We start from the raw sequence: 26209 nt of genomic DNA, 5'->3' as shown, positions 1-26209 counted from the left end.
TTCAGGCTAGATGTATTTCTACCTTAAGAGAACAGCAGCAAGTGAGAAAGTGAACTGCAAGTGAAATCATCAGCAATTATACCTATGATGTTTGATTGCAACCTATTTGCAAACTAGCTCTCAAATTATTACAGACTTTGGAATCTGTTTATTCAGACATTATTCAGACATAAACCACGGCTTTATGTGCTCAACCCAACCATACTGAACAGTAGTTGTCCAGCTGAATTTACCCTTGTCTTGTCTAAGGTTATGTTTGGTTGCAAGATTTGCCAGAACTTCATAGGAAGTTAAAAGTACAACAATTATTATAATGCAGTGTGTACAAGATGACGCCTTCACTCAACTTTGATCTATTTAGTAGTGAGAGTGCAAACTCTCACGATAAATAATATATGTGGGATCGCAGGGAAAACATTTGCTGAAATCTCAGGAGGCGAGTAAAGCATCTCTTGTAAGCGAGTAAGATTTCCAGGAATGAGCAGCCTGTTTTGAACCAAAGTGATGGAATTGATCCACTGTCTCTTTGCTAAGGTGACCCAAAATAAATTATGGAAAAATAGGACAACGTAGATGTACAGGCAGCCCTCGACTCAGGATCATAATTAGGGGCCAGAATTTCTGTCGCTCAGCAAGATGGCTGTTGAATGAGCCACATCTCATGTTAACAACCCGTTGTTAAGTGAATCATGATGTCGTTAAGCAAAGCTGGCCTTCCCCCCCCCCTCCCCCCGTTGACTTTACTGGACAGAAGCCAGCTGGGGAAATAACAAATGGTCATCATGTGATCCCGGGAAAGCTGCAACCAGTCGTGAAATGCAAAATTTTTCCCTACTGGTTCTGTGGGCGTGGCTTGGGTGGGGGTCATGTGACTGGGTGGGCGTGGCCATTTTTATTTTTAAAGCATTTTTTTTACTACTTATTCGCCCGAACCGTTAATAAAAAAATGCTTTAAAAAAGTAAAAAAAAAAAAGGTTCCAACGATCAGCTTTGCCGCGCGATCATCAGAACTTTTTTTAAAAACTTCTTTAAAGCATTTTTTTAAACTACCGGTTCGGGGAACCAGTAGCATATTTTACTAAACTGGTAGCATTTCACCCCTGGCTGCAACCCTCATTGTAAATGCATGAAAGGACTGGGGATGACTCACATTTTTCGGGGTCATTGGAACTTCGTCACTAAACGAATCGTTATAAGTCAAGGACTACCTGCATGTCCTCAGTCTAAAAAGACCACGACAGCCCCCCCCCCCCCCCAAAAAAAAATATGTCAATGCTCTTGGTCCAAAGTTTGAAATACAGGGAGGCCCAATGTGATTTGGTCTTTTTAACCTGTAACTTGCTCGCTTCTCTCCAATTCCACACACTCACGCGTGTGTTTCCCCTCCCCACAAAGAACGGTTAACGTGAACGATTCGATTTAACGAAAGCCAGTGGTTTAAGATCCTCACCTTTCCGTCCCTTTTCTGCCTCTGTTCTCCTCTCTCTTTCTCTCTCGCTCTAGGCCTTGGAGGGTTAATCTTTCTAGGGTTCTCTGTTTTATAGCATTCTCACTGAAATGATTAGTGGCGTCGGATGTCACCTGTTTCAAAACAGCAACAACAAAGTGCATGGCTAATTCAGACCTGCTTTCCGTCCCAATTATTTTTATATATATATATCTTTATATATATATCTTTTTTAAAGATTTGCTTATTATTCGTAGGCAAAAGAGTTACACTCTACAACAGGGGTATCAAACTCGAGGCAGCGGTGAAATCCCCGCCGAACTGGTAGCACCGCCGAACTGGTAGCACCGCCGAACTGGTAGCACCGGCGGCGGGAGGCTCCGCCCACCCACCAGGACATCATTACGTCCCGTTTTTTAACCATCTGCACATGCACAGAAGGTTCTGCGGATGCGCAGAAGATTTCACCACTGCCGCGGGGTGCTTAGATCTGACCTGCAGGGCCGGCCTGGAAATAGCAAAGGTCCAGCCCACGGTTCCCCTGCCAGCGAAAATGGACCTGGGGGGGGGGGTCCACGCGGGCTAGCAAAACAAACTGAAAACAAAACAAAAGCAGAAATGTTTCCCCTTTTGCATTTGAGCATGCAAGAAGGAACAGGAAAGGAGAACGGGAAAGCTAAAAAAGGAGGAGGAAAGATGGGAAGAGAGCAAGGAAGAAAAAAATAAGGAAAAGAAAAGGAAGGAAGGAAGGAAGGAAGGAAGGAAGGAAGGAAGGAAGGAAGGAAGGAAGGAAAGAAGGAAGGAAAGAAGGAAGGAAAGAAGGAAGGAAGGAAGGAAAGAAGGAAGGAAAAGATAAAGGAGGAGGAGGAAAGATGGGAAGAGAGCAAGGAAGAAAAAAATAAGGAAAAGAAAAGGAAGGAAGGAAGGAAGGGAGAAGGAAGGAAGGAAGGAAGGAAAAGATAAAGGAGGAGGAGGAAAGATGGGAAGAGAGCAAGGAAGGAAAAATAAGGAAAAGAAAAGGAAGGAAGGAAGGAAGGAAAAGATAAAGGAGGAGGAGGAAAGATGGGAAGAGAGCAAGGAAGAAAAAATAAGGAAAAGAAAGGAAGGAAGGAAGGAAGGAAGGAAGGAAGGAAGGAAGGAAGGAAGGAAGGAAAAGATAATGGAGGAGGAGGAAAGATGGGAAGAGAGCAAGGAAGAAAAAATAAGGAAAAGAAAAGGAAGGAAGGAAGGAAGGAAGGAAGGAAGGAAGGAAGGAAGGAAGGAAGGAAAAGATAAAGGAGGAGGAGGAAAGATGGGAAGAGAGCAAGGAAGGAAAAATAAGGAAAAGAAAAGGAAGGAAGGAAGGAAGGAAGGAAGGAAGGAAGGAAGGAAGGAAGGAAGGAAGATTATAATGAGTGAGTGAGGGTCTCCCTTGGCACTTGGTCACCACAGGTGCCCCCCCAACACAAGTGACATCAAGCTGGCCACGCCCACCATGGCCCCGCCTCTTGAGGTCAAACACAACCCTGATGCGGCCCTCAATGAAATCGAGTTTGACATCCCTGCTCTAGAACGAAATACGGAAAACGCAGGGCGATATTGGCCCTTATAAAAGCACAGATAGTCACGCTCGAGTTATGACGGTCATGGGACCCGCCCATCAAGATCGTTCACTCGGGATGTTCTTCAATTAGATCTTCCCGCGCGACCGACCCAATGACCATTTTTGCAGCAGGCGTTAAACGGAGGCCGAAGACGCTAAGCGAACCCATGCTTTGCTACGGGCGTTGTTTTGCCAAAAAATTGAAGAGTAAACGCACGTTTTCGGCCAGTCGTACAATGTAGTTATGGGGCCATAGTACGTGACAGCCATAAATGCGACACAGTTGAAGTGCAGTCACATGACCATGGAGGAACTTCCGACCATCGGAACATCGCATCGTATCACATCATATCGCAAGTACCTCCAGGGAGATCTGCCGTAACTTTGAATGGTCGCCAAGCGGCCAGTCGTAACTTGAGGATTACCCGAAAATTCAAGAAAGTGGCAGAATTGTTTTCGGAAGCACGTTCTGGATGGCTGGTGCTCCTCATAAGAAAAGTTAACTGCGGCCAAAGAACAGGTAGTCCTTGACTTGCGACCACAAAAGAGCCCCCAATTTCTGTTGCTAAGTGAGTTTTGCCCCATTTTGTCAACTTTCTTGATCCGCTTTCCTAAGCGAATCGCCGCGGCTGATAACGTAACTTTTGAACGGTCACTAAACGAATGGTTGTAAGTCGAGGACTCCCTGCATTCGAAAGCATGAGAGGAAGGTGATGATGTCCTTGCAAAGACTGATTTATGGGGGGTGTGGATTTATGGGGAGGAGGGAAATAAGGTGGATAAAAATCGATGTTTTTTTTTTAAAAAAAAAAATTAAAAATCAGATTTTTTTTTATTTAAATCAGATTTTTTAAAAAAATATTTTTATTAAATTCCAGACTCAATCGATCAATATTTCTGGGGTGCGTGGTTTGGGTTTCTTTCTTGCAATCCTGGCTTAGAGCGTGTCCCCGCGAGCGCGCATGCCGCCTTACCTTGATGTTACATGCCAGAGCTTTGCCGTCGTCCCCCTTGAACATCAGCTTCATGCCCTTCAGCGCCTCCATGGCTCTGGCGAACGATTCGGGCTCCTCATATTGGACGAAGGCTTCGAAGGACCTCATCCCGCGGAAAACGAAGTGATTCCTGCTTCTTCCCACCGTTTCTTCCCGGTAGGGGTCCAGCATGGGGATGTCGACGTTCTTGATCTTCCCGAAAGTTCCAAAGACCGCCCTCAAAACCTCCTCGCTGGGGGTCTCGCTATCCGAACCTTTGGGGGAGAACCACTTGCAGGGAAGGCCTTCCAGGTGGACGCAGTCGGGAACCGCCCGGCTTTGCTCCTCCTCCAGCTGTTTTCGGGTCTTGGCCTGGGGCTCGGATTCCTGAGCAGGCGGGCCGTCGGGGGGGGCTTCCGTCGCGACCACCTGCAGGTCTTCCTTAAATCCGTTCAGCTTGATCAGTTGGCCGTGGAGCTTCTCCTTCAGGATGGAGACCAAACGCTTGGTTTCGGCTTCTCCTTCGAACCGGATGAAGGCCTTGGTGCTCTTCGACACCTTCACGCTGGTGAACTGATCTGGGGAGATCATGTTCTTCAGCTTCTCCATCACTTCCCACTTGGAGAAAGCCCGGGTCGATCCGGTGTGTTCCGGAAGCACCACGCTGATTGTCAGTTTCGCCACCGGCTTCAGGTAAAGCTGTTGAGACGCGCATAGCTCCGTGGCTTCGGACGGATCGCAGACGAGGGTGACCGTCATGGCGTCCGAATATCCTTCGGAAAAACAATTCAAAGGCAACTTACGTGCGCCAAACGACTCTCTTTAAACTTCTGGCAAAAGTGACTTTAGGCCTCTCTACCCTTCAAACCCAAAGGTGCTTTTATTAAGAGGCGATTGGACTTTCTGGTTGGTTGGTTTGTTTTTCTTTGAAGACGTTTCGCTTCTCATCCAAGAAGCTTCTTCAGCTCTAACAGGATAGTGAGGAATGGAAGGACTGAAGAAGTTTCTTGGATGAGAAGCGAAACGTCTTCAAAGAAAAACCAGAAAGTCCAGTTGCCTCTTGAAAAAGCACCTTTGGGAGAACCATGACCTGGATGACTGAGAATCTCCAGAGACATCTACCCTTCAAACCATCTGCCTTCATCCCGGTTCTGAATGGGCCGCAGCCGGTAGTGAGCTGCGGCCCAGGGATTGGGGATCCCTTGATTTAAGGAAGTGTAAACAGACTTATATCTGAAAAAAATTGTTCTCATGGAGAAGAACATTTATAGCTCAGAGTTGAAAGGGAAGGTCCTTGGGGGCTTTCTGAGCTTGGTTGTTTCTTTGCAGATGCTTCCTCACCAAGTTAGGTCACATCATCAGTACTAGCACTCTAGCACTGATGACGTTATCTAGTTTGGTAATGAAAGGTCTACAAGATACAACCAAGCTCAGAGAACACCAAGGACTTCACAGAGTTTATTGTGGTAGCCTAACTGGTTTTTATAAATGATTATTGAGTTGGCCTCATTACAGTGGGAGTTAATCCAATTTAAATTTGCACATCTGTCATTGCAATACCACAGTATCTACTTATTTAAAACTCAGTGCAGTCACGTTGTTTTTACTGTATTATAACAAGCATAACTAATACGATCTTTAACTGAATTGGATAAGAGAAGGACTTAAAATTAATACATCTAAACCTTCAGCCAAAAGGGAAATTAAAAACAAGATTCATTTGAATTGTTCTTCAGGAAGAGACAAACCATTCAAAATATCAAGGGGAAAAAAAATGCCAATCAGGAATTGATCTGACAGACTCTAAGCTGTAGAATAAAAAGAAGATACACATCTTTAGACAGAATTCTGTTTACTTAGAAATTTCATCCGCTTCAAATTATTTCACAATTAATAAGGGACAATTAAGATTGTTAATATTAACTTTTTTTAAAAAAAAATCTGCGCCATTTAGTAATTCTAACAAGAGCATATGGGGAAAAAAACCTTCTGTAAATTGCACACTACTTCAAAGGATTAAGTAAATTGCACACATCAAACATTGCAATTTTTAACAAACAGATTGCCACTGATTAAAAGTGCTTATCATTAATATCAAAAAACCCATTTTAACTCATTTGCAAATCGCCCCAAAACCCACTTTTTCTCGATAAGCTCAATTTTATCAATACTATCGCGTAGAGCACTGAAATGCTTTTTGCCATTTTTCCACTCTCGTCTTACCATTCTGAGCCATGCAAATATATTTTTCAGTTTTCAACCAGTTCCAGTGCTAAATATATCTGCTCTGAGAATCCCTGTTAATCTATCTTCCTATTAATCTAGAACAATCTATTCTGCCAAGCCCATGCGATAATTAAACCTTTACAAACCTGTGCCCTTTTGAGAAGCGATTAATAGGTGGTGGAAATTCCAGTTACTTTTTTGATCTTGGCGACAATTTTTGGCTCTTTAGAACACATGTTCCTGTTCTCTGCCAGTCTGCCAGTCTTGTCTTCAGGCTCTGCATGATAAATGGAAGTATTTTGGTTTGTATACTCAGAACAGACTACCGAATGTTAAAAGTTACTAAGATGTTCCTTTGTTCTCCGCGGAAAACCGTTCTCCACGCAACCTTGCCACGGCGCGATTGTGCAGAGGAATACTAGCGAATTCTACCAAGCTCTCTTCTGAGATTTTTTTAGACCCCAATTGCAGAACTCCAGGGAGGCTGAACAATCAAATACACCCAGAGGCAAAGGTATCACCTGTGCCCATCCTTTACAAAACATCTCCATCACAGCTGTACGTTCACGAAATGTGCTGCCGATGGACAACAACACAACCATCTCTCTTTCCGATAAACATCCTCTTGAAATAATAACACACAAACCCAGAGTCAGCGATACACACTTCCCTGCAATGTGAAGGATGGTATTTAAATGTCTTAAATGAGTAAAAAGCAGCCCATTTTGAACACGGCAGACAAACAGGTCTGCAACTTGTACACAGCACACCTCTGGGGGAAAAACAGGTCTCTAGTAAAACATTTGAAAACACCTAACTTAATCTGAATTTATTTCTGGGTTAATTGCAGCGGGTAAAGACGCCTTAGGGCTTTGAAAGTATATTCTTCATATATTCCGAAACTATGTATATTCTTCGTAACCCCAGAAATTTTAGGAAGCAAACCAAATGGAAAATTTCCTTCGCCTTAAAGGGCCTTTGCTACTCCTAACTAAATTCAGTTTCATAATGGCCTTGCGAAAGCCCCGTTTGCCTTCTTATATCTATATTTATTTATATATCGTATTTAGAAACCGCCCGCCTCCCACGTAGAACGACTCTGGTGCAATTGCTCTTTTTTCTCCCACCAGGCAAACGATGGGGTGGATTTTCTGCAAAATGGCTAAAATTACACTTTGCTTTGTTTTTCCTTACTTGGTAAAGTTATTTCTAGTTCATAGTTGTTTATTTGTGTATAGTATTTTTATTCTTAATTTTAAAGACAGCATTACATAAGTCTAGGGTATTATTTTTAATGCATGAGATCTCTTTCAAAGCTGTGTTGCTCCATATAATAGCCTGAACCCCAAATTAACACAGTAGATAAACCCCATCTGAACCCAGATAAAAGTTTAAGGGAGGGGGAAGAACAGGAGAAACAAACTAACCTCAACATCTCTTTATTTGCTTCAATTTCTGGTCATTTCCTCCACAGGTCATGTGAAATGGGAGTCCATAACCTTCTCATTGCTGAATTTTTGTTCTTGACGGGCTGGAAATGCAGAAAACTTATTAAATTAGAACAATTTAGAGCCTTAAATTGCTCATCCTCACTGTACAAACCCTGGGATACCCAGCTCAACTCTAAAAAATACAGATAATCCTATACAACCACAATAGAGAATATATCTGCTGAACAAAACTCCGCACTGGTGACAGGAAGGGCATCTGGCCATTAAACACTCTGCTAGCTCCATTCAGTTGCCCAGACTCCACAAGGGATTATGGGGTCGTTAAATGATGATGATGATGATGATGATGATGATGATGATGATGATGATGATGATGATGAAGAAGTTGGCTGTGAAGGTCACAGATGGTAGTCCCATGACCCAGGGACCGTTATGCAACTGTCATAAATACGTGCGGATTGCCAAACACTCAAATTTTGATAACCTGATCACTGTAATAGTGATAAGTGCGAGGACTGGTCCTCGACTTACAACAGTTGATTTAGTGACCGTTCAAAGTTAAGACGTCACTGAAAAAGGTGACGTCACTGATCATTTTTCACAGTTGCAACCTTTATAGTTACAACCACGATCCCGTGATCAACATTCAGATGCTTGCCCCTAGTTCATCCTTATGACCGTTGCTGTGTCCCCACAGTCACGTGATCTGAAAAGCCAAGTCAACGGGGAAGCCAGATTCACTTAACAACCAGTTTGCTAACTTAAGAACTGCAGAGATTCACAACCTTAACAACTGTGGCGAGAAAGTAAAATTTGGCCAAACTCACTTCACAAATGTCTCACTTAACATTAGAAATTTTGGGCTCAGTTGTCGTCGTAAATCAAGGACTTGCTGTATAACACTAACCCCACCACTACAGCCCAATCCATACAGGGGCAGTATCCCAGGTTCCCACCTCCCCAAAACAATGCTCAAATTAAATCAAATCAAATCAAATATTACAGTCTGATATTACTGAGCAGCATGCCAACGCAATGCTAGAAATGCCTCTATAACCCATCATCCCCTTCCATAGGACAGGCTCCTTCTCCTACAAGTCTTCTTTTTGCAAAGAACTCCCAGCTTCCCACTATAAGGCCTCCCCTCCAGATATGTGGGACTACAACATCCATCCTCATGCACGCTAGAGAGGGATTATCTTGATTTCCTATCTTTGACTCCTGTCCCATCCAGGCATTTGGGACCCCCAGTGCTCAGGCAAATGGGAGTTGTAGTTCCAGACACTTCTAGAGGCACTGGGTCCATGGAAGATAGGAAGGTGGGAACTGGCATGGCACTCACTCTCCAAATGTTGTCCCACTACTCCCAGTGCACAGGACGATGGGAACTGGAGTCCCAGACAATCCCATATGTGCTGGATTCACCCCAGTACCTGCAGGAGACAGGCAGATGGGAACCAAATGCACAGCACCTAGTGAGACAGGCGGATGGGAACTGGAGTCCCAGACACAACCCGACATGCTGCATTCACCCCAATGACTGTAGGTGACAGGCAGATGGGAACTGGAGTACTTTAAGATATTCAGCACCTACGGGAGCTAGGCAGATAGGAGCTGGAGTCTCAGACAAGCCAGGCGGATCGGAGCAGGAATACGAGCCAAACAGAAAGGATGGGAGCTGGAGTCCTAGCAAAGTCAGGAGTATGGGAGCTGGAGTCCCAGGCAAGCCAGACAGATGCGAGCTGGAGTCCCAGGTAAACCTAGCAGCTGGGACCTGGAGTCTCAGACAGGCCAGGTGGATGGAAGTTGGAGTCCCAAGCAAGCCAGGCAGATGGGACCTGGAGTCTCAGACAAACCTGGAAGTTGGGACTTGGAGTCTCAGACAGGCCAGACGAATGGGAGCTGGAGTCCCAGGCAAGCCTGGCGGATGGGAGCTGGAGTCCCAGGTAAATCTAGCAGCTGGAACCTGGAGTCTCAGACAGGCCAGGCTGATGGGAGCTGGAGTCCCAGGCAAACCTAACAGCTGGAAGATGGAGTCTGAGGGGGACGAGGCGGATGGGAGCTGGAGTCCCAAGCAAGCTGGGTGGATGGGAGCTGGAGCCTCAGACAGGCCAGGCGGATGGGACCTGGAGTCCCAGGCAAACCTAGCAGCTGGAACCTGGAGTCTCAGACAGGCCAGGCTGATGGGAGCTGGAGTCCCAGGCAAACCTAACAGCTGGGAGCTGAGTCTGACGGGGACAAGGCTGATGGGAGCTGGAGTCCCAGGCAAGTTGGGAGCACGGGGGCTGGAGTCCCAGGTAAACCTAATAGCTGGAACCTGGAGTCTCAGACAGGCCAGGCTGATGGGACCTGGAGTCCCAGGCAAACCTAACAGCTGGGAGCTGGAGTCTGAGGGGGACGAGGCGGATGGGACCTGGAGTCCCAGTTAAGCCGGCCAGATAGGACTTGGAGTCCCTCCCCTCAGAGCCCTCAGCGCGGAGAGGCCCAGAGGCCCCTCGGGACCGCCCCACAACCTCCCGCCGCCGCCGCCGCCGCCCCTCGGCCTCTCCTCTCCTCCCGCGCCGCGGCCTACCGGGCCTGCCTCGCCGCCTCTCCCGCAGCCGCCGCCGCTGCTTCCTGGTCCGGCCTCCCCGGGGCGGAGCCGCCGCGCCCCCTCTCGCCCCCCGCCGCAGATGGCGGCCCTGCCCGGCCCCCTCGCTCGCTCCCTCGGCTGGACGGACGGACTTCGGCCTGAGGCCTCCCCGAAGCCCCACAACCGGCCGGCCCGGGGAAGTCTTTCCCTCCCAACTCCTCCTCCGAAGGATTAAGTCGATTCACTCCCTTCCTCCCCCCTCCCGCCTCAGGGGCTATGGGGAGACCCCTCCCCACCGCCCTTGCTGGAGGGAAGGAGACCCCCGCCCACCCCCTCCCCTCCCCTTGGTGGCTGGATTTGAACCCGGGGCCGAGGCAGGAAGAGGGGCAGGATTCATCTCTTCTTCTTGACCCATAGGGAATCCCTCAACAAGACCCCCATCCCCAAAGCAAAGCTCACCCCTTGCTGGAGGAAGGACCCCCTCCCCATCTTTCCCCAGGGGTCTTGCTGACCCTTGGCAGGGTTTCATTTGAACTCAGGGCCGAGGCAGGAGGGGCAGGACTCATCCTTTCTTTTGACCCGTAGCAAAGGGTCCAGGGAAGCCCCCAGCAAGACCCCCATCCCCAGGGGACCAGTGATACTCAACCCCCCCCCACCCAAAGCAAAGCTCACCCCTTGCTGGAGGGAAGACCCCCTCCCCATCTCTCCCCCAAGGGTCTTGCTGGCTCCTGGCAGGGCTGAATTTGAACCCAGGGCCGAGGCAGGAGGAAGGGCAGGATTCATCTCTTCTTTTTGGCCCCATAGCAAAGGGGTCCAGGGAAGCCCCCAGCAAGACCCCCATCCCCAGGGGACCAGTGATATTCCACCCCACTCCCTCCATGTAAAGCTCACCCCTTGCTGGAGGGAAGACCCCCCCCCATCTCTCCCCCAGGAGTCTTGCTGGCCCCTGGCAGAGCTGGATTTGAACCCAGGGCCGAGGCAGGAGTAGTCCGGACCTCTGTTCCCCTTTTGACCCCTGGCAAAGGAGTCCAGGGGCCTCCAGGACTGTCCTGGGGGGACCAAGACCCCCAGGCGATCAATGACAACCTTTGGGAGGGGGGTCACACCCCCCCCAAAACATGCACACATGCGCACACATATGACAACACATCTAGGACCAGTTGAGCCCTGGGGAAGCGGAGTTCCTTCCGGCACAAATGTGGGGCGATTTGGCAACCCCAATGGCAATGATTTCCCCCCCCCAAACACACCTTCTTTCCACCCCCCCTCCCCCCTTTACAGGATAAGGATGACTTCTGAATCCAACCTGCCCCCTACCCCAATCTTTGCAAAAAAACCCCACTTTCCATCCAGATGCCGGGTTCGGTTCTCCCCCATGGGCACAGGCAGAGCTGGAAGGAGCCTGAATCCCGCACATCTGGAAGAGGGCTCAGCTGGAAGGGATTAGGGGAGCCTGGTTTCCAAACACCCCCCCCCCAAGGGAAGAGGGTCTCCTAAGGGGCCAAATCCCCGGGATCCTAAGCGATCCTTTTTTGCAAACAGCTGCCTCTCCTCCGCATGCCAGCTTTTTAAAAAATAATCCCATTTTCTCTGCAATCGGGGACATTTCTTTTGGGGGCAAAAAAGCATAAAAAAGATTTTGGGGAAGGAAAGTGATATTTAGCAAACTTCCGAGGAGTCTGCCTTATTTTTCTTTGAATAAGAAGGGAAAGGCAGGGTAGAGGACAATCCAGAACAGGGTTCTAGAAGGGGGAACCCTAATCCCATCAAATCCATCAACAAGACAACATAAATCTGGGACCCCGGCCCCATCCTGTAGTACAGTGGACTAAAGCACTGTTATTAACAGATAAACATCTGCTGCTTGCAATTACTGCAAGTTCAAATCTCACCAGGCTCAAGGTTGACTCAGCCTTCCATCCTTTCAAAGGTAGGTGAAATGAGGACCCAGATTGTGGGGGCAATAAGCTGACTTTGTATAAATATACAAAAAGTATGAAGGCTATTGCTTAACGCATTGCAAGCCGCCCTGAGTCTCCGGAGAAGGGCGGCATATAAATTAAAGCAAAATAAATTAATTAATTAAATTAAAAATTAAAGCAAAAAAAAAAAAATCCCGTCCACTGTAAACGTGCTGCCTGCCAGGTTGGGCCAACTTGGAAAGGTTAGCAACAAGTGAGCCTTGGGAGGACTCCTTTGGGTCCCCCTTCCATCTTCCAGCAAAGCCACCCCGAATTCTCTCCCCCCCGAATAACGACCTTGGCAGATAGGCTGGGCTGAGAAGAAAAGGATGGACAGTCTCCCTCTCCCCGAAACCCGGACAGGCTGGCATTGCCCCACTGCATCTCCACCAGCCAAGGTCGGTGCTCTTCCCATTTGAGAGGTCCTTGGTGCTCTCTGAGTTTGCTGGTTTTCTTACAGACGTTTCAGGGCCCAAATAGGTAACATCATCAGTGTGATGAGATGATGCTGACTAGCACTGATGAAATTACCTGGTTTGGGTCATGAAACCTCTGCAAGGAAACCACCAAGCTCAGAGAGCACCAACGATCCGGCAATCTTCCTCCTCCTCCTCCTCCTCCTCCTCCTCCTCCTCCTCCTCCTCTCCACATACACACACCCCTTTCTTTTAACACTGATGATGTTACCTAGTTGGGTCATAAAACGTCTGCAAAAAAGCAACCAAGCTCAGAGACCACCAAGAATCCGGCAATCCTCCTCCTCCTCCTCCTCCTCCTCCTCCTCTCCACACACCCCACTTTCTTCTAACACTGATGATGTCACCTAGCTGGATCATGAAACGACTGCAAGAAAACAATGAAGCTCAGAGAGTATCAAAGGAGGAGCCCAAGTCATTATCTTCCTCCTCCTCCTCTCCACGCACCCCACTTTCTTCTAGCACTGATGATGTTACCTAGATGGGTCCTAAAACGTCTGCAAAAAAAGCAACCAAGCTCAGAGAGCACCCAGGACCCCACAATCCTCCTCCTCCTCCTCTCCACACACCCCCCTTTCTTCCACCCCTGATGAGGTTCCCTAGTTGGGTCCTGAAACGTCCGCCAAAAAAAAAAAAGGGCACCAAGCTCCCACAGCCATCCTCTCAACCCCGAACTACAAATATTCTCCTTTACTGGCTCATCCCCGCACGACGCATCACCGCCTCTCCGCAGCCGGCGACGCCCCCGAGGAACCGAAAAGCAGCCGGCCTAGAGCTCCACCGCCTCCCCGGGACGCCGGTTACCCAGCCGGGCGAGCATCCCCGTCCTCGATCCGCTCCTGCTGCGCCCCGATCGGCTTCCCAGGCGCTGCTGCTGTTGCAAGCTTCCGTGCGCTCCGCTGGCGCGCGCTCTTGCGCACCGGGACCCGGGGAGGGCGGCCCGCTTAACGCGCCCTTCCCCTTCCTGTCTCCGGCCCGCCTGCCTGCCTGCCTGCTCGGTCAGCTGGCTGGCTGGCTGACGCCGCCCCCGGCCGCCCTGCCCGGCGGATCGCGGAGCCCCCGGCGGCCCTCGCCACCTCTCCCACCGTCCCCGGGCGGCGGCTGGCTGGCATGGTGCGCCATGGCCACTTGGAAACGCGACGGGCGGCTGACGGCGCTGCAACGGTTGGGTTGCGCCGGGCTGGCCGGGGCGGCGAGCCACAGTTTGACGGCCCCTCTGGAAGTGCTCACCGTGTTGGGCCAAGTCGGGGCGCTGCCCGGGCGGAGAACCGGCCTCTGGCGAGCGGGGAGCAACCTGTGCCGAGCCGAAGGGCCGGGCGCGCTCTGGAAAGGCAACCTGACCGCCTGTTTGCGCCTCCTGCCTTACAGCGCCGTGCAGGTCGCCTCCTACCGTCGGTAAGCGAGGATGGAGAGGGAAGGAAAGGGGACCAAGCGGCGATCTGGGCTCTTCTCTGGTACCCGATGGGGTCGTGAAACCGAAGCGGCTTCCCGGTCCGCTGGGTGAACCCGAAACTGGGCTGAGAGGTTGGACCCCTTTGGGAAGCAGAAGGATTCACGGGGCTGTCTTAACGAATGGGCGGGATGGCCACCCTCCCGTGAGCCCCACGAGCATAGGGGCCCCATACTAATCTGTGTATGTTAACCCTTCAATGCACCTTAACAGTAACACTAACAGAGTTGGGAGGGACCTTGGAGGTCATCTAGTCCAACCCCCTGCTCCTCAAGCAGGAGACCTGTACTAGGGATTCAAACTGCCGACCTTTCTGATCGACAAGCTCGGTGTCTTAGCCACTGAGCCACCTAGTCAGATACAAGTCACCTTGTATCATATAAATACAGCAACGTGTTTATTACATTTTACTGCATTTTTTAATTTTTTTTTTAATTTGATTTATATGCCGCCCTTCTCCGGAGACTCAGGGCGGCTTACAATGTATTAAGCAATAGCCTTCATACTTTTTGTATATTTATACAAAGTCAGCTTATTGCCCCCACAAACTGGGTCCTCAATTTACCTACCTTAGAAAGGATGGAAGGCTGAGTCAACCTTGAGCCTTGGCAAGATTCGAACTTACTTGTAATTGCAGACAGCTGGTGTTAAATTACAGTGCTTTTGTCTGCAGAGCTATCCATGCCGATATAGGTTTAATTTTATTGACCATTTACATTTTTATTCCTGTGAGTAGTTGTCGTAGGGACCCCAGTACACTGCTTTGCCCGTGGCCCATAATGCTGTTAAGGCAACCCTGAAGCAAAGACATTTGTAGCAGCTAAGAGAAACGGGGACGAGTGCCCCGGATGGGGATGGGGTTGATGGAGGGGGGGAGGATCCCTGGAGTTAACATTATCTTCCAGCCTGAATTTTTACTACCGGTTCTCCGAACTATTCAAAATGTTTAATTCATTGGGGTGTTTTAAATCTGTCTTCAGCCAAATTATTTAATTTGGTTTTATCCTGTTTTTAAATTTTGTACTTATGTGTTTTTATCTTATGGCTGTTCACCGGCCTGAGTCCTTCGGGAGTAGGGCGGTATACAAATCAAATTAAAAAAAAAAAAACTCCACTACCGATGCTCCAGAACTGGTCAGAACCTGCTGAAACCCACCTCTGATTCTCACCCAAAGATGAGACACGGTGACCTCCATCTTGAGCTGGATCAGAGCTGAAGCTTCCTGCTGTACGAAAACTCCACCCCAAAAGAAATATGATTTATTTTTTTTCCCCCCCCTCTGTTGATCTCGCCTTAGATGGGTGATGCTCCTGATGGATGATCTGGGTCACATTTCCCAGTGGAACGCCATCGTGGCCGGGAGTCTGGCGGGAATGATGGCGGCCATCGCAACCTACCCAACCGAAGTGATCAAGACTCGGTTGATCGTACAGAACCGACTGGACCCTCCCTACAAAGGCATTCTTCATGCTTTGTATATGATTTACCACCAGGAAGGAGCCTCTGCACTCTATCGGGGTGTTTCATTGTCAGTATTAGGTATTTAAGATTCCTCTCCTCAAATCGATTGATAATTCTGTTTATTATCTTTCAAACTCGGCACTTTTTAAGAGGTTCTGGACTTCCAGAATTCTTTAAGCTGTGCGGACGCCATAAATAGAGTTCCTCCACCAGAATGATCTATCCCTAACTTGTCTTGCAAACTTGCAGCTATCATCTCTTCCAAGGACATTCCAGTAACCAATCAAGGAGGATGTTTGTAGCTCAAGGTTGAAGGGTGGGGTGGTCCTTGGGGGTCCCTGAGATTGGTTGTTTGCTTGCAGACATTTCATCATGAACCAATTAGGTAACATCATCAGGGCTAAAACCCCTGTCCCTTCTAGACCAATGATGTTACAAGAAGCAGTGGGTGGAAACTCATCAAGGAGAGAAGCAACCTAGAACCAAGGAGAAATTATCTGAGAATGAGAACAATTAATCAGTGGAACAACTTGCCTCCAGAAGTTGTGAATGCTCCAACACTGGAAGTTTTTAAGAAGAGATTGGACAACCATTTGTCTGAAGTGGTGTAGGGTTTCCTGCCTAAGCAGGGGGTTGGACTAGAAGACCTCTAAGGTCCTTTCCAACTCTGTTTATTCTGTTCTGTTCCTATTTCATTCTATTCTATTTCTATTTCATTCTATTCTATTCTATTCCTATTTCATGCTATTTATTTCATTCTATTCCATTCTATTTCTATTCTTATTTCTTCTATTCCTATTCCTATTCCTATTCCTATTCTATTCCTATTCTATTCCTATTTCATTCTATTCTATTCTATTCTATTCTATTCTATTCTATTCTATTCTATTCTATTCTATTTCTATTTTATTCCATTCCATTCCATTCCATTCCATTCCATTCTATTTCTATTTCTATTTCTATTCTATCCTACGCCGGAAACTAAAAGAGCACCTGGTGATGGCGTGTGTGCCCACAGAGAGGGCTCTGCATACAACCTCTGGCACACCTGCCACAGGTTCCCTATCACGGTCCTAGGAGATCAATATTTATACCTACGTCCTGCCTCTGGATATTCCTAACCAAACCTACCTCCTCTATCTTCCCTAACAGGTGCAATCCCGTTTTCCGTTGGTTCCTTCCTTGTTTACACTCACCTGGATGAACTTTGGGGTCAACCCAGCCTCCCTTTCACACCGATGCAAAACTTCTTCAACGGCTGTCTGGCCACTGCGGTGGCCCAAACTTTCTCTTTCCCCTTTGAAACCGTCAAGAGGAAAATACAGGTGAGTCTTACCTTTGCAAACCTGCTAAGGTATGCAGCTTGACAGCTGGCTGGGAATGGCGAGATGTTTGCCTCACTTTGCCTCTGTGGTGAGCTAAACCAATGTGCATCCCTCCCATCTCTACCTGTACATAGAGTTGTCTATGTACAGGTAGCCAGTGGTGGGATTCATCGGTTGTAACAACCGGTTCACTTCATGTGCCCTCCGGGGCCAGAAATGAGCCTGTTTCCAGACTTCCAGTACTTCTGGTAGGCCCGTTTTTTGCCCTCCCCAGGCTCCAGAGGCTTTCCTGGAGCCTCCTGGGGGAAAATGGCCTTCCCCCAGCTCCAGAGGCCCTCCGGAGACTGGAAATGGGCCCGTTTCTGGACTTTCGTTAGGCCTGTTTTTTCCCCTCTCCAGGCTCCGGAGGCTTTCCTGGAACCTGAGGGCGAAAATGGCCTCCCTCAGGCTCCAGAGGCCCTCCGGAGGCTGGAAATGGGCCAGTTTCTGGACTTGTGGTACTTCCAGTAGACCCATTTTTCGTCCTCCCCAGGCCCCGGAGGCTTTCCTGGAGCCTCCAGGAGGGCGAAAACAGCCTCCCCCAGACACTGGAGGCCCTCCATAGGCCTGTTTCTGGACTTCCAGTAGGCCCGTTTTTCGCCCTCCCAGAGCCCCCTCACGCCCTGCACTTACCTGGCACCTAAAACAGGCTGTGTGGAGACTCCTGGGAGGGGCGGGGCAAGTGGGGGGGGGGTGAGTCAGTCCTTGGAACAACCGGTTCGTCGAACCAGATTAAAATTACCATCCGGTTCGCCCTAACTGGTCGGAACTGGCTGAATCCCACCCCTGAAGGTAGCCGTTGACCTTAAAAGCATTTGTTCAGTGACCGTTTAAAGCTGCAATGGCACTGGGGGGGAAAAAATGACTTAGGACCATTTTTCACACTAACGACAGCTGACGCATCCTCGTGATCAGGTGATCCAAATTTGGACGCTTGGCAACGGACTCGTGTTGAGGACGATTGCAACGTCCTGAGGGTCGTCCGTTAAGCGAATCACTTGCAGTTGTGAAATTAGTCACATGGTTGCTAAATGAATCGGGCTCCCCCCCCCACGGACTTGGCTTGTCAGAAGGTCACAAAAGGGGAATTGCACAACCGCTGCAACCGTCATAAATGTGAGTCGGTTGCCAAGCATCCAAATGTAAATCATGCAATGGTCATAAGTCTGAAAAATGGTCTTAAGTTACTTTTTTCAGTGCCGTTGTAACTTCGGTTACTAAGTGAACCATTGACTCCCTGTATAGGGGTTGAAGGAGAAAAAAGTCTTGCTTCTTTTGAGCCACTAGGGGGCACCCTGCTGCTACTTAAATCTACCCGATTTCTATTGCAGAATTTCTTTAAGAGATATCTCACCTAGTGACAGAAATTTTGGGCTCCATTGTGGCCATAAGTTGAGGACTTGCATTTCAAATCTTTCAAGCACAGGTAATTTTCAGTAGGTGCCCATAATGGAACCTGCCCATTACGGTCGTATATCGGGGTGATCAGAAAATCGTGTGGCCACATGAGCGACCTGATTTTATGACTTTCTTGTGACGGTCATTAAGCAAAACCGTCATAAAAACGCGGTCACTGGGCTGCAGAGAGAAAGTTGTGTTGCCAAGCACCCAAATTGCGATTGTGTAACTGCAAGGGCCAACCACCACAATTTCAGAATCCGGTTTGTAACTGCCTTTTTTTCCAAGTAGCTTATATCTTCGAACGGTCGCTAAGCAAAGACCGATGGTCGTAAGACGAGGACCACTTGTAATACAGCTAGTCCTCGACTTACGACCCCAACGGAGCCCAACATTTCTGCTGCTGAGTGAGACATTTTGTTAAGTGAGTTTCTCCCCCTTTTTAAGACCTTTCTCGCCACAGTTGATAAGCGAATCGCAGCAGTTCGTACGTTCGCGACATGGTTGTTAAGCGAATCGGGCTTTCTCCCCCGTTGACTTTGCTAAAGGGGATCACAGTGACCTTGGGACGCAGCCACGGTCATAAGTATCAACCGGCTGCCAAGCATCTGAAGTTTGGATCGCGTGATCATGCTACAAAGGTTTTAAAGTGTGAAAAATAGGCCACAGGATTCCTTTTTATTTTCCCCCGTTATAACTTGGAACAATCGCTAAATGGAACTGTTTGGAAGTCCAGGACTACCTGTGGTTGAAAAGGGCAGGTTGCGTGTCCTGTAAACATGGAATTCGTCTGCTTGGCACCATCCGCTGAAGCTCTGCCCAGCAGCTCGTCTTTCCCTAAACTGAAACATGAACTGCCAAGTTTGCAAATCAGAGTTGATCCTCCATGACCAGAGAGGATCATTTAGGCTTATCACCTCTGGAATCTGTCTTTGCAGATTGATTTATTCGAAGGTCAAGAGTCAGAAAGAGGAAACGGTTTTTATTTTTAAGTCTGCCACGCAGGCATGCTTTTAAATGTTCTTTCTCTGGGTCTTGGTCTCTTGGCGTGCCAGCCTACCACGGCAGGTTCCGAAAGGGGTAGCATTTACTAGGAGGACTTGTCAATCATACATGTGTTAAGAATGACAGAGCCCCCGGGGAACGTCCGAACTAATAGAGGAGAATATTTGTAGCTCAGTTGATAGGGGGAGGGGTTATTATGGTACTCTCTTGTTTTCTTTCATGACCCAAACTAGGTAACATCATCAGGGCTGGAAGCAGGAGTGGGCTTCAGCCGGTTCAGACAAACCGGATGCTAATTTTACATCTGGTTTGCCGAACCGGTAGTTGCAAGGAATTGTTGGCTCTGTCCACCCCACCCAGCCTCTCCCAAGAGTCTCCACACGGCCCATTTTGGATGCCAGGTAAGTGCAGCACCCCCTTGTGGGGGCTCTGGGAGGGCGAAAAACAGGCCTCCCAGAAGTTCCAGTGTGGAAACAGGCCCGCTTCCAGACTCCGGAGGGCCTTCGGAGCAAGGAGGAAGCTATTTTCATCCTCCCAGAGGCTCGACGAAAGCCTCCAGAGCCTGGGGAGGGTGAAAAACAGGCCTCCCGGTAGTTGCGGAAGTCTGCGAACGGACCCATTTCCGGCCTCTGGAGCCCAGGGGAGGCCATTTTTGCCCTCCGAGAGGCTTAAGAAAAGCCTCCGGAGCTTGGGGAGGGCAAAAATGTCCCTCCCCACTGTGGTGCAGGAAGCCGAGTAGGCCACGCCCACCATGGCCATGCCCACCCAGCAACTGGGTAGAGAACCGGTTGGTAAAATTTTTGAATCCTACCCCTGGCTGGAAGGGAGTGAGATTTGCGGAGAGGAGGAGGAGGAAGAAGACTACTATGGGGTCCTTGGTGCTCTGAGCTTGTTTTCTTGCAGACGTTTCATGACCCAAGTAGGTAACATCATCAGTGCTGGAAGGTAGTGAGGTTTGCAGAGAGGAGGAGGACGAGGAAGTGGAGGACGAGGACGAGAAGGACTATGGGGTCCTTGGTGCTCGCTGAACTTGCTTGTTTTCTTGCAGACGTTTCATTACCCAAACTCGTGCTAGTGATAGCACTGATGACGTTACCTATTTGGGTCATGAGACGTCTGCAAGAAAACAAGCAAGCTCAGAGAGCATCAAGGACCCCTAAAGTCTGAACTAACACAGATAGTCCTTAATTTAGAACCACTTGTTTAATACAAAGACACCGAACAAAGTGACTTATGACCATTTTTCACACGTATGACCAAAAACTTTGCAAGGAGTTTTTAAACACGAGGGGTTTTTTTTTTTTTTAATACGATTCTTCACATGTGGAGTGGAACGAAGTACCAATTAATTTTTCCCTGTGCGTTATTTCCTGAGCATCTGGCTTGCCTCTTCAGCTTCAGAAGGTATTGTTGGTTATCTTCAAAGCTTCGCGAAGTGGAAAAACATGGAAAGGAAATGAGGTCAACCCTTCACAGCTTAACTTGCAAGTTTTGGCATTCCATAGGGTGCCTCGAAAACATCAAAACCCATCTATTTGGGAACGAGGCCAAAGACGGAGATTGAGAATTATTTCTCTAGTACTATACAGATTTAAAAGGGACGTGGTGGCTCAGTGGCTAAGATGCTGAGCTTGTCGATCGAAAGGTCGGCAGTTCAGCGGTTCGAATCCCTAGCGCCGCGTTAACGGGGTGAGCTCCCGTTCCTTGTCCCAACTTCTGCCAACCTAGCAGTTCGAAAGCACGTAAAAAAAATGCAAGTAGAAAAATAGGGACCACCTTTGGTGGGAAGGTAACAGCATTCGTGGTGCCTTTGGCGTTGAGTCATGCCGGCCACATGACCACGGAGACGTCTTTGGACAGCGCTGGCTCTTCGGCTTTGAAACGGAGATGAGCACCTCCCCCTAGAGTCGGGAACAACTACAACATATGTTGCAAGGGGAATCTTTACCTTTACCTTACAGTATTGGTCCCAAAAAAATGCAAATGTAGTCCAAATCCCTAAGATTAACTATGCTACAAAAGAGTCTTCATTTAGCAACTCTCTTGTACAGACATACCCATATACACATTATAACTGTGCATCATGATTAGAAATATATAAGTTGATCGAATGTAATAACTACGGATCAATTTTACTAGTTTTACCTGTATTAGAATATATGTCACTCAGGTGCCACACTGTTTACACATTGATATGTTTGTAAAAAAAAAATAAAAAAAAAAGGGAATTGCAGAAAACGGATTTCCTTAAATTTGAAACGAATCGATTTCACTGCTTTTCAACGCCTTCTGTGTTCTCTTCCCGAGCAGGCTCAGAGCCCTCGCCTCCCTGGTTCTGGAGGGGTTGACGTCTCTTTTACCGGCGTGATCGATTGTTTTAAACAGACGGTAAAAACCAAAGGAGTCCTGGCACTCTGGAATGGACTAACTGCCAATTTACTCAGGGTAAGTTTTCCCAAGTCTTTCCTGGTCAATTCCAACAGACGTCAAATCTTCTGCAGTTCCTTCTCTCTTCATTCGCAGGTAGTCCTTGACTTACAGCCATTCGTTTAGTGACCGTTTGACTCCTATTTATGACAGTTGAGGTGTCCTAGGACCTAGGGGCTCACGTGAGCACCAGGGGTCGGTTTCACATATTGTTGCCACCGGTTCGCCGTGTGCGCGCACTTTCGCTTCGCTCGCACTCACGTGCCTTCTCTTATGCCCACGGCCTTCCGTGTGCTTGCTGTGCACGCACACACCTTCTGCATGTGCACCCAGCCTTCTGTGCATGAACTTTGCTTGCGCGCATGCCTTCCACACATGCTTCCATCCTCGAAAACATGGCTAAATAAGACTGCATTACGTCCGCCGCTACCAGTTCGCTCAAACCTGTTCGAACCGGCTGAATACCATCTCTGGTGAACACCTTTTGCCAACTTTTGATGAGCACTGGGGAAAAAGAGAGAGACTTATGACCGCTTTTCACACTTACGACCGTTGCAACATTCCCATGATCATGCGATCAGAATTCAGATGCTTGACAACCGGCTCACATTTATTGACGGTTGCAGCGTCCCAGGATCCCCGGATCTCCTTTTGCGACCTTCTGACAAGCAACGTCAATGGGGGAAGCCAGATTCACTTAACAACCAGGTTACTAATTTAACAACTGCAGTGATTTGCTCAACACTGGGGCTAAAACGTTTGTTAAAATCGGGGGGGGATTCACTTAACTCTCTTGCTTAGCCACGGGCTCAATTATGGTCATAAGTCAAGGATACCTGTGCTGTCTTATCTTCTTTTCAGTTGCTGTGTTTTGTTTTTTCAATCGAAATGCAATTATGTTATACAGCTTAACCAAAGAGACTATTTTTGCAACAGTATCAATATATATATATATACTTTTCTTTTTTAATGTTTAAACAGACACAACTGAAACAAAATATCTTTAAAAAAAATAAAAGCAAGTTTATAAAGTCCCACCAGTTAAAAATGTGTTGTGACTTGTTAAAATTTGGTTCCATCTGGGTAGACGCCTTTGTGTTCATGCCACAAAAAACAGCTCCCCTCCAATTCACGAAATAAAATATTAATGGAGGGATCCAGGGGTGAAATGCTCCCGGTTCGGACCGGATCACCCGATCCGGTAGCGATGGCGGCGGGTGGTTCAGAGAACCGGTAGCAAAAATCTCTGCCCCTACCCCCATGCCCAGCTGAGCCACGCGATCATCAGAGGCTTTTTTTTTTTACTTTTAAAAGCATTTTTTCTACAACCTCTTCGGCTGAAAAAAATGCTTTTAAAAGTAAAAAAAAAAAAGCCTCTGACGATCGTGGGGCTCGGCTGGGATCGTCAGAGGCTTTTAAAAGCATTTTTTTCTGCAACCCCTTAAGGTTGTAGAAAAAATGCTTTTAAAAGTAAAAAAAAAAAAAATAGTTGGCCATGCCCACCCAGTCACATTACCCCCACCACCGAGCCACGCCCACAGAACCGGTAGTATTTATTTATTTATTGGTTCGATTTATATGCCACCCTTCTCCGGAGACTCAGGGCAGCTTACAATGCATTAAGCAATAGCCTTCATACTTTTGCATATACCTGCTTAGTAGGGCTTTCGGGGCCCCCCAAGTGGTGTTCTTTTTTTATACAAAGTCAGCTTATTGCCCCCACAATCCGGGTCCTCATTTTACCTATCTTGAAAGGATGGAAGGCTGAGTCAACCTTGAGCCTGGTGAGATTCGAACCTGCAGTAATTGCAGGCAGCTGGTGTTACTTAACAGCACTCTAATCTGCTGCGCCACCAAGGCTCTTCCAGTAACAAATTTTACATTTCACCATTGGCGTGATCTAACCATCAAAGGCTACAGTAATTTCCCAGAAACCGGCCTCCTAGGGATATATACCCTGTTTCCCCCAAAATAAGACATCCCCTGATAATAAGCCCAATCGGGCTTTTGAGCGTATGGCAATAAGGCCAAGCGCTTATTTCAGGGTTCAAAAAAATATAAGGCAGGGTCTTATTTTTGGGGAAACACAAGTAGTATAGTAGAGCCTTTATCATTGTACATCATGTATACAACGAAATTGGTTTTAGCCTCACTGGTGCAATCCATGAGAAAAAATACAAACAACATAAATAGTATAAAGAATAATCCCTATGCAAGTAATTATGGGGAAAAAAGAAAAAGAAAGAAAAAGAAAAAACTAGTTATACATTTCCGCGTGTGCCTCGAGTGATTGTCGTTGTGTTTAACAGTCTGACAGCCCAAGGATAGAAACTATTTTTAAACATATTTGTTCGGCTGGCTATGCTTCGATGTCTTCTACCTGATGGTAGAAGTGCGAAGAGACGCTGACCAGGGTGTGAATCATCTCTGAGTATCTTCCTTAGTCTGCTAAAGCAGCGAGACCTGGCGATATCATATATATGAAACGGTCTCTTAAGTCAAAAAAAATATTAAGATTCAAGTTTGAAAGTCATTTTACCTTTTCGTGTTTATTTTATCCAGATCGTCCCTTATTTTGGGATCATGTTCAGCACTTTTGAATTTTGTAAACGGGTCTGCCTGTACCGGAATGGTTACATCGATTCCCCTTTACGCAACGCACTTACTCCCGGCATAGACCAGAGTTTACGACCTCAGGAACTGCAAGACTTAAGGTTCCTCGGACGAAGAAACTTCTAAGCTTCTGGATGCATTCTTCGAACGCAGCTTCCCAGCAAAAAAAAAGAGGCACTGAGATTCCCAGCCAGCTATCTTGTCTTCCGCAGAATTGCTGCCAAAGGGGCTCCAAACTCAAGGAAATGGGACATAATTTCCTTATTCACGACGGTCTGAGCAAACAGACAAATTCCAAGTTTATAAAAATCCATCCACTCTCATTGATCGCCAATGATTGAACTGTGATGCTCTCTGCTTCTTGCAGACTAGGTAACTTCATCAGTGCTGGAGGGGAAGCAAGGTTTGCTTTCATATAGATAACGTGAGACCAAACCTGACTCCCTTCTAACGCTGATGATGTTACTTTGTTGGGTCATGAAACATCTGCAAGAAAACAGCCAAGCTTGGAGAGCACCCAAGGACACCTCATTTCAACCCTGAGCTACAAATATTCTGTTCCAATTATTGATTGGAATAGTACCCGCCATTTTTCTTTCCTAACCCGTCAATTCTGAAAACTCCATTCCTTTTCCAGTACAGCCTAATCTGTTGCGGCATAATAATGAAGCTGAGTTCAACAATGTGAGAATCCATCCTTGGTCACACGATCTCTGGAAAGGAGAACAAGGGGCCAATGAGAAGACAATCTCGTATCCTGAAGACGGAAATCACACGGGGACTTTTTGGGAGTACAGCCGGAGCGGAATTGTATACGTGAGGAGGAGCCTAAGGAGAGAGCCTTCTCCCCATCAAAATCCACACACACACACACATTGGCCACAGAAACCTAGCTGACGGACACCAGATTAGAAATGTCCTTGACAGGCTGAGTTTCCACAGGCTGGAATTTGAATAAGGTGGTTGAACTTTTAATTTATGCAAAACAGCAACCACTCACCTACCTACCTGTCCGTCCCTGCCTTAGATTCCGAAATGGGAAAGCCCGAAAAGGACTGTATTATATGCTGCTTGGATTCTGCTAGAGCAGTAATGGCTAACCTTTTCCGGACCGAGTGGCCAAAGCGCACGCCCGAACCCCCAAAATGCAATGCACGTGCGGCCCCATGCATGTGCCTCACCACCGCACATGCGTGTCCCACGTGCATGCACGCGTGGCCCCCGCATGAACCCCGCCCCCCCGGGTGGCAGAGTCTCGTATCAGAGACTCAAGGACCAGTGCGTGCGCATGCACGGCAGAGCTGAATTGGGCCACGGTTTGCGTGCCCCCTCTGCCACACGTGCCATAGTTTCGCCATCACAGTGCTACAGTCTTCTAGGGAACTGCACTCTTAAATCTCCTTTTTTTCTTAGATCCCTAAAAAGCTTGCAAAAGCATCAAGCATACAGCAAAATTCCCTCCGTTCAAATCTTGAAATATAATAACGCCAGCACGGTTCTTTCCCTTCCTCGTCATTTTACGGTAGGTATCTGTCAAAAGTCGTGATTCCGTCAAACAAGATTCCCTAAAAAGCTTGCAAAAGAGTAGTGACCAAATGTACAGCAAAATTCTCTCTGTTCAAATCTTGAAATATAATACGCCAGCATGGTTCTTTCTCTTCCTTGTCATTTTACAGTTAGACATCTGCCAAAAGTTGTGATTCTGTCAACAGTTGTTCTAAAATTCCTAGCAATAACGGGTTTTAGTGTGTTTTCTTGCTGCACACTTGATACCGAACTTATTAAACAGGAGAACAAATGA

General features: G+C 47.7%; 2 protein-coding genes across 9 annotated transcripts in view; one reads left to right on the top strand and one right to left on the bottom strand.

The window, feature by feature from the left end:
* Positions 1-13645, bottom strand: part of LOC117670603 (A-kinase anchor protein 17B) — a 23485-nt gene extending 9840 nt beyond the window's left edge. The window contains exons 1-5 of one of the 7 annotated variants that reach the window (XM_087877695.1): positions 13494-13645; positions 7657-7760; positions 6376-6506; positions 4004-4776; positions 1451-1581 (exon numbers count right to left, since the gene is read on the bottom strand). In XM_087877695.1, coding sequence (XP_087733821.1) covers positions 1451-1581; positions 4004-4762 — 890 coding nt within the window. In that variant the 5' untranslated portion in view covers positions 4763-4776; positions 6376-6506; positions 7657-7760; positions 13494-13645. The other 6 variants (XM_087877697.1, XM_087877701.1, XM_087877694.1 and 3 more) reach the window with 6 other exon arrangements.
* Positions 13646-26209, top strand: SLC25A43 (solute carrier family 25 member 43). 2 transcript variants are annotated; one of them, XM_087877705.1, is made up of 5 exons: positions 13646-14084; positions 15438-15679; positions 16754-16926; positions 21679-21813; positions 24358-26209. In XM_087877705.1, the coding sequence occupies exons 1-5, from the start codon at positions 13810-13812 to the stop codon at positions 24532-24534; spliced, it is 1002 nt and encodes a 333-aa protein (XP_087733831.1). In that variant the 5' UTR covers positions 13646-13809; the 3' UTR covers positions 24535-26209. The 2 variants fall into 2 exon arrangements, with proteins under 2 accessions (XP_087733831.1, XP_060537637.2); XM_060681654.2 differs by lacking the exon at positions 24358-26209 and adding an exon at positions 21892-22013 and having other exon boundaries at positions 13664-14084.

This window comes from Pantherophis guttatus, chromosome 12 (assembly GCF_059756535.1).
Source record: "Pantherophis guttatus breed Tessera chromosome 12, ASM5975653v1, whole genome shotgun sequence".
NCBI lineage: Eukaryota > Metazoa > Chordata > Lepidosauria > Squamata > Colubridae > Pantherophis > Pantherophis guttatus.
The sequence above is the reverse complement of the archived record's forward strand: the minus strand, read 5'-3'. Positions and strand labels throughout refer to the sequence as shown.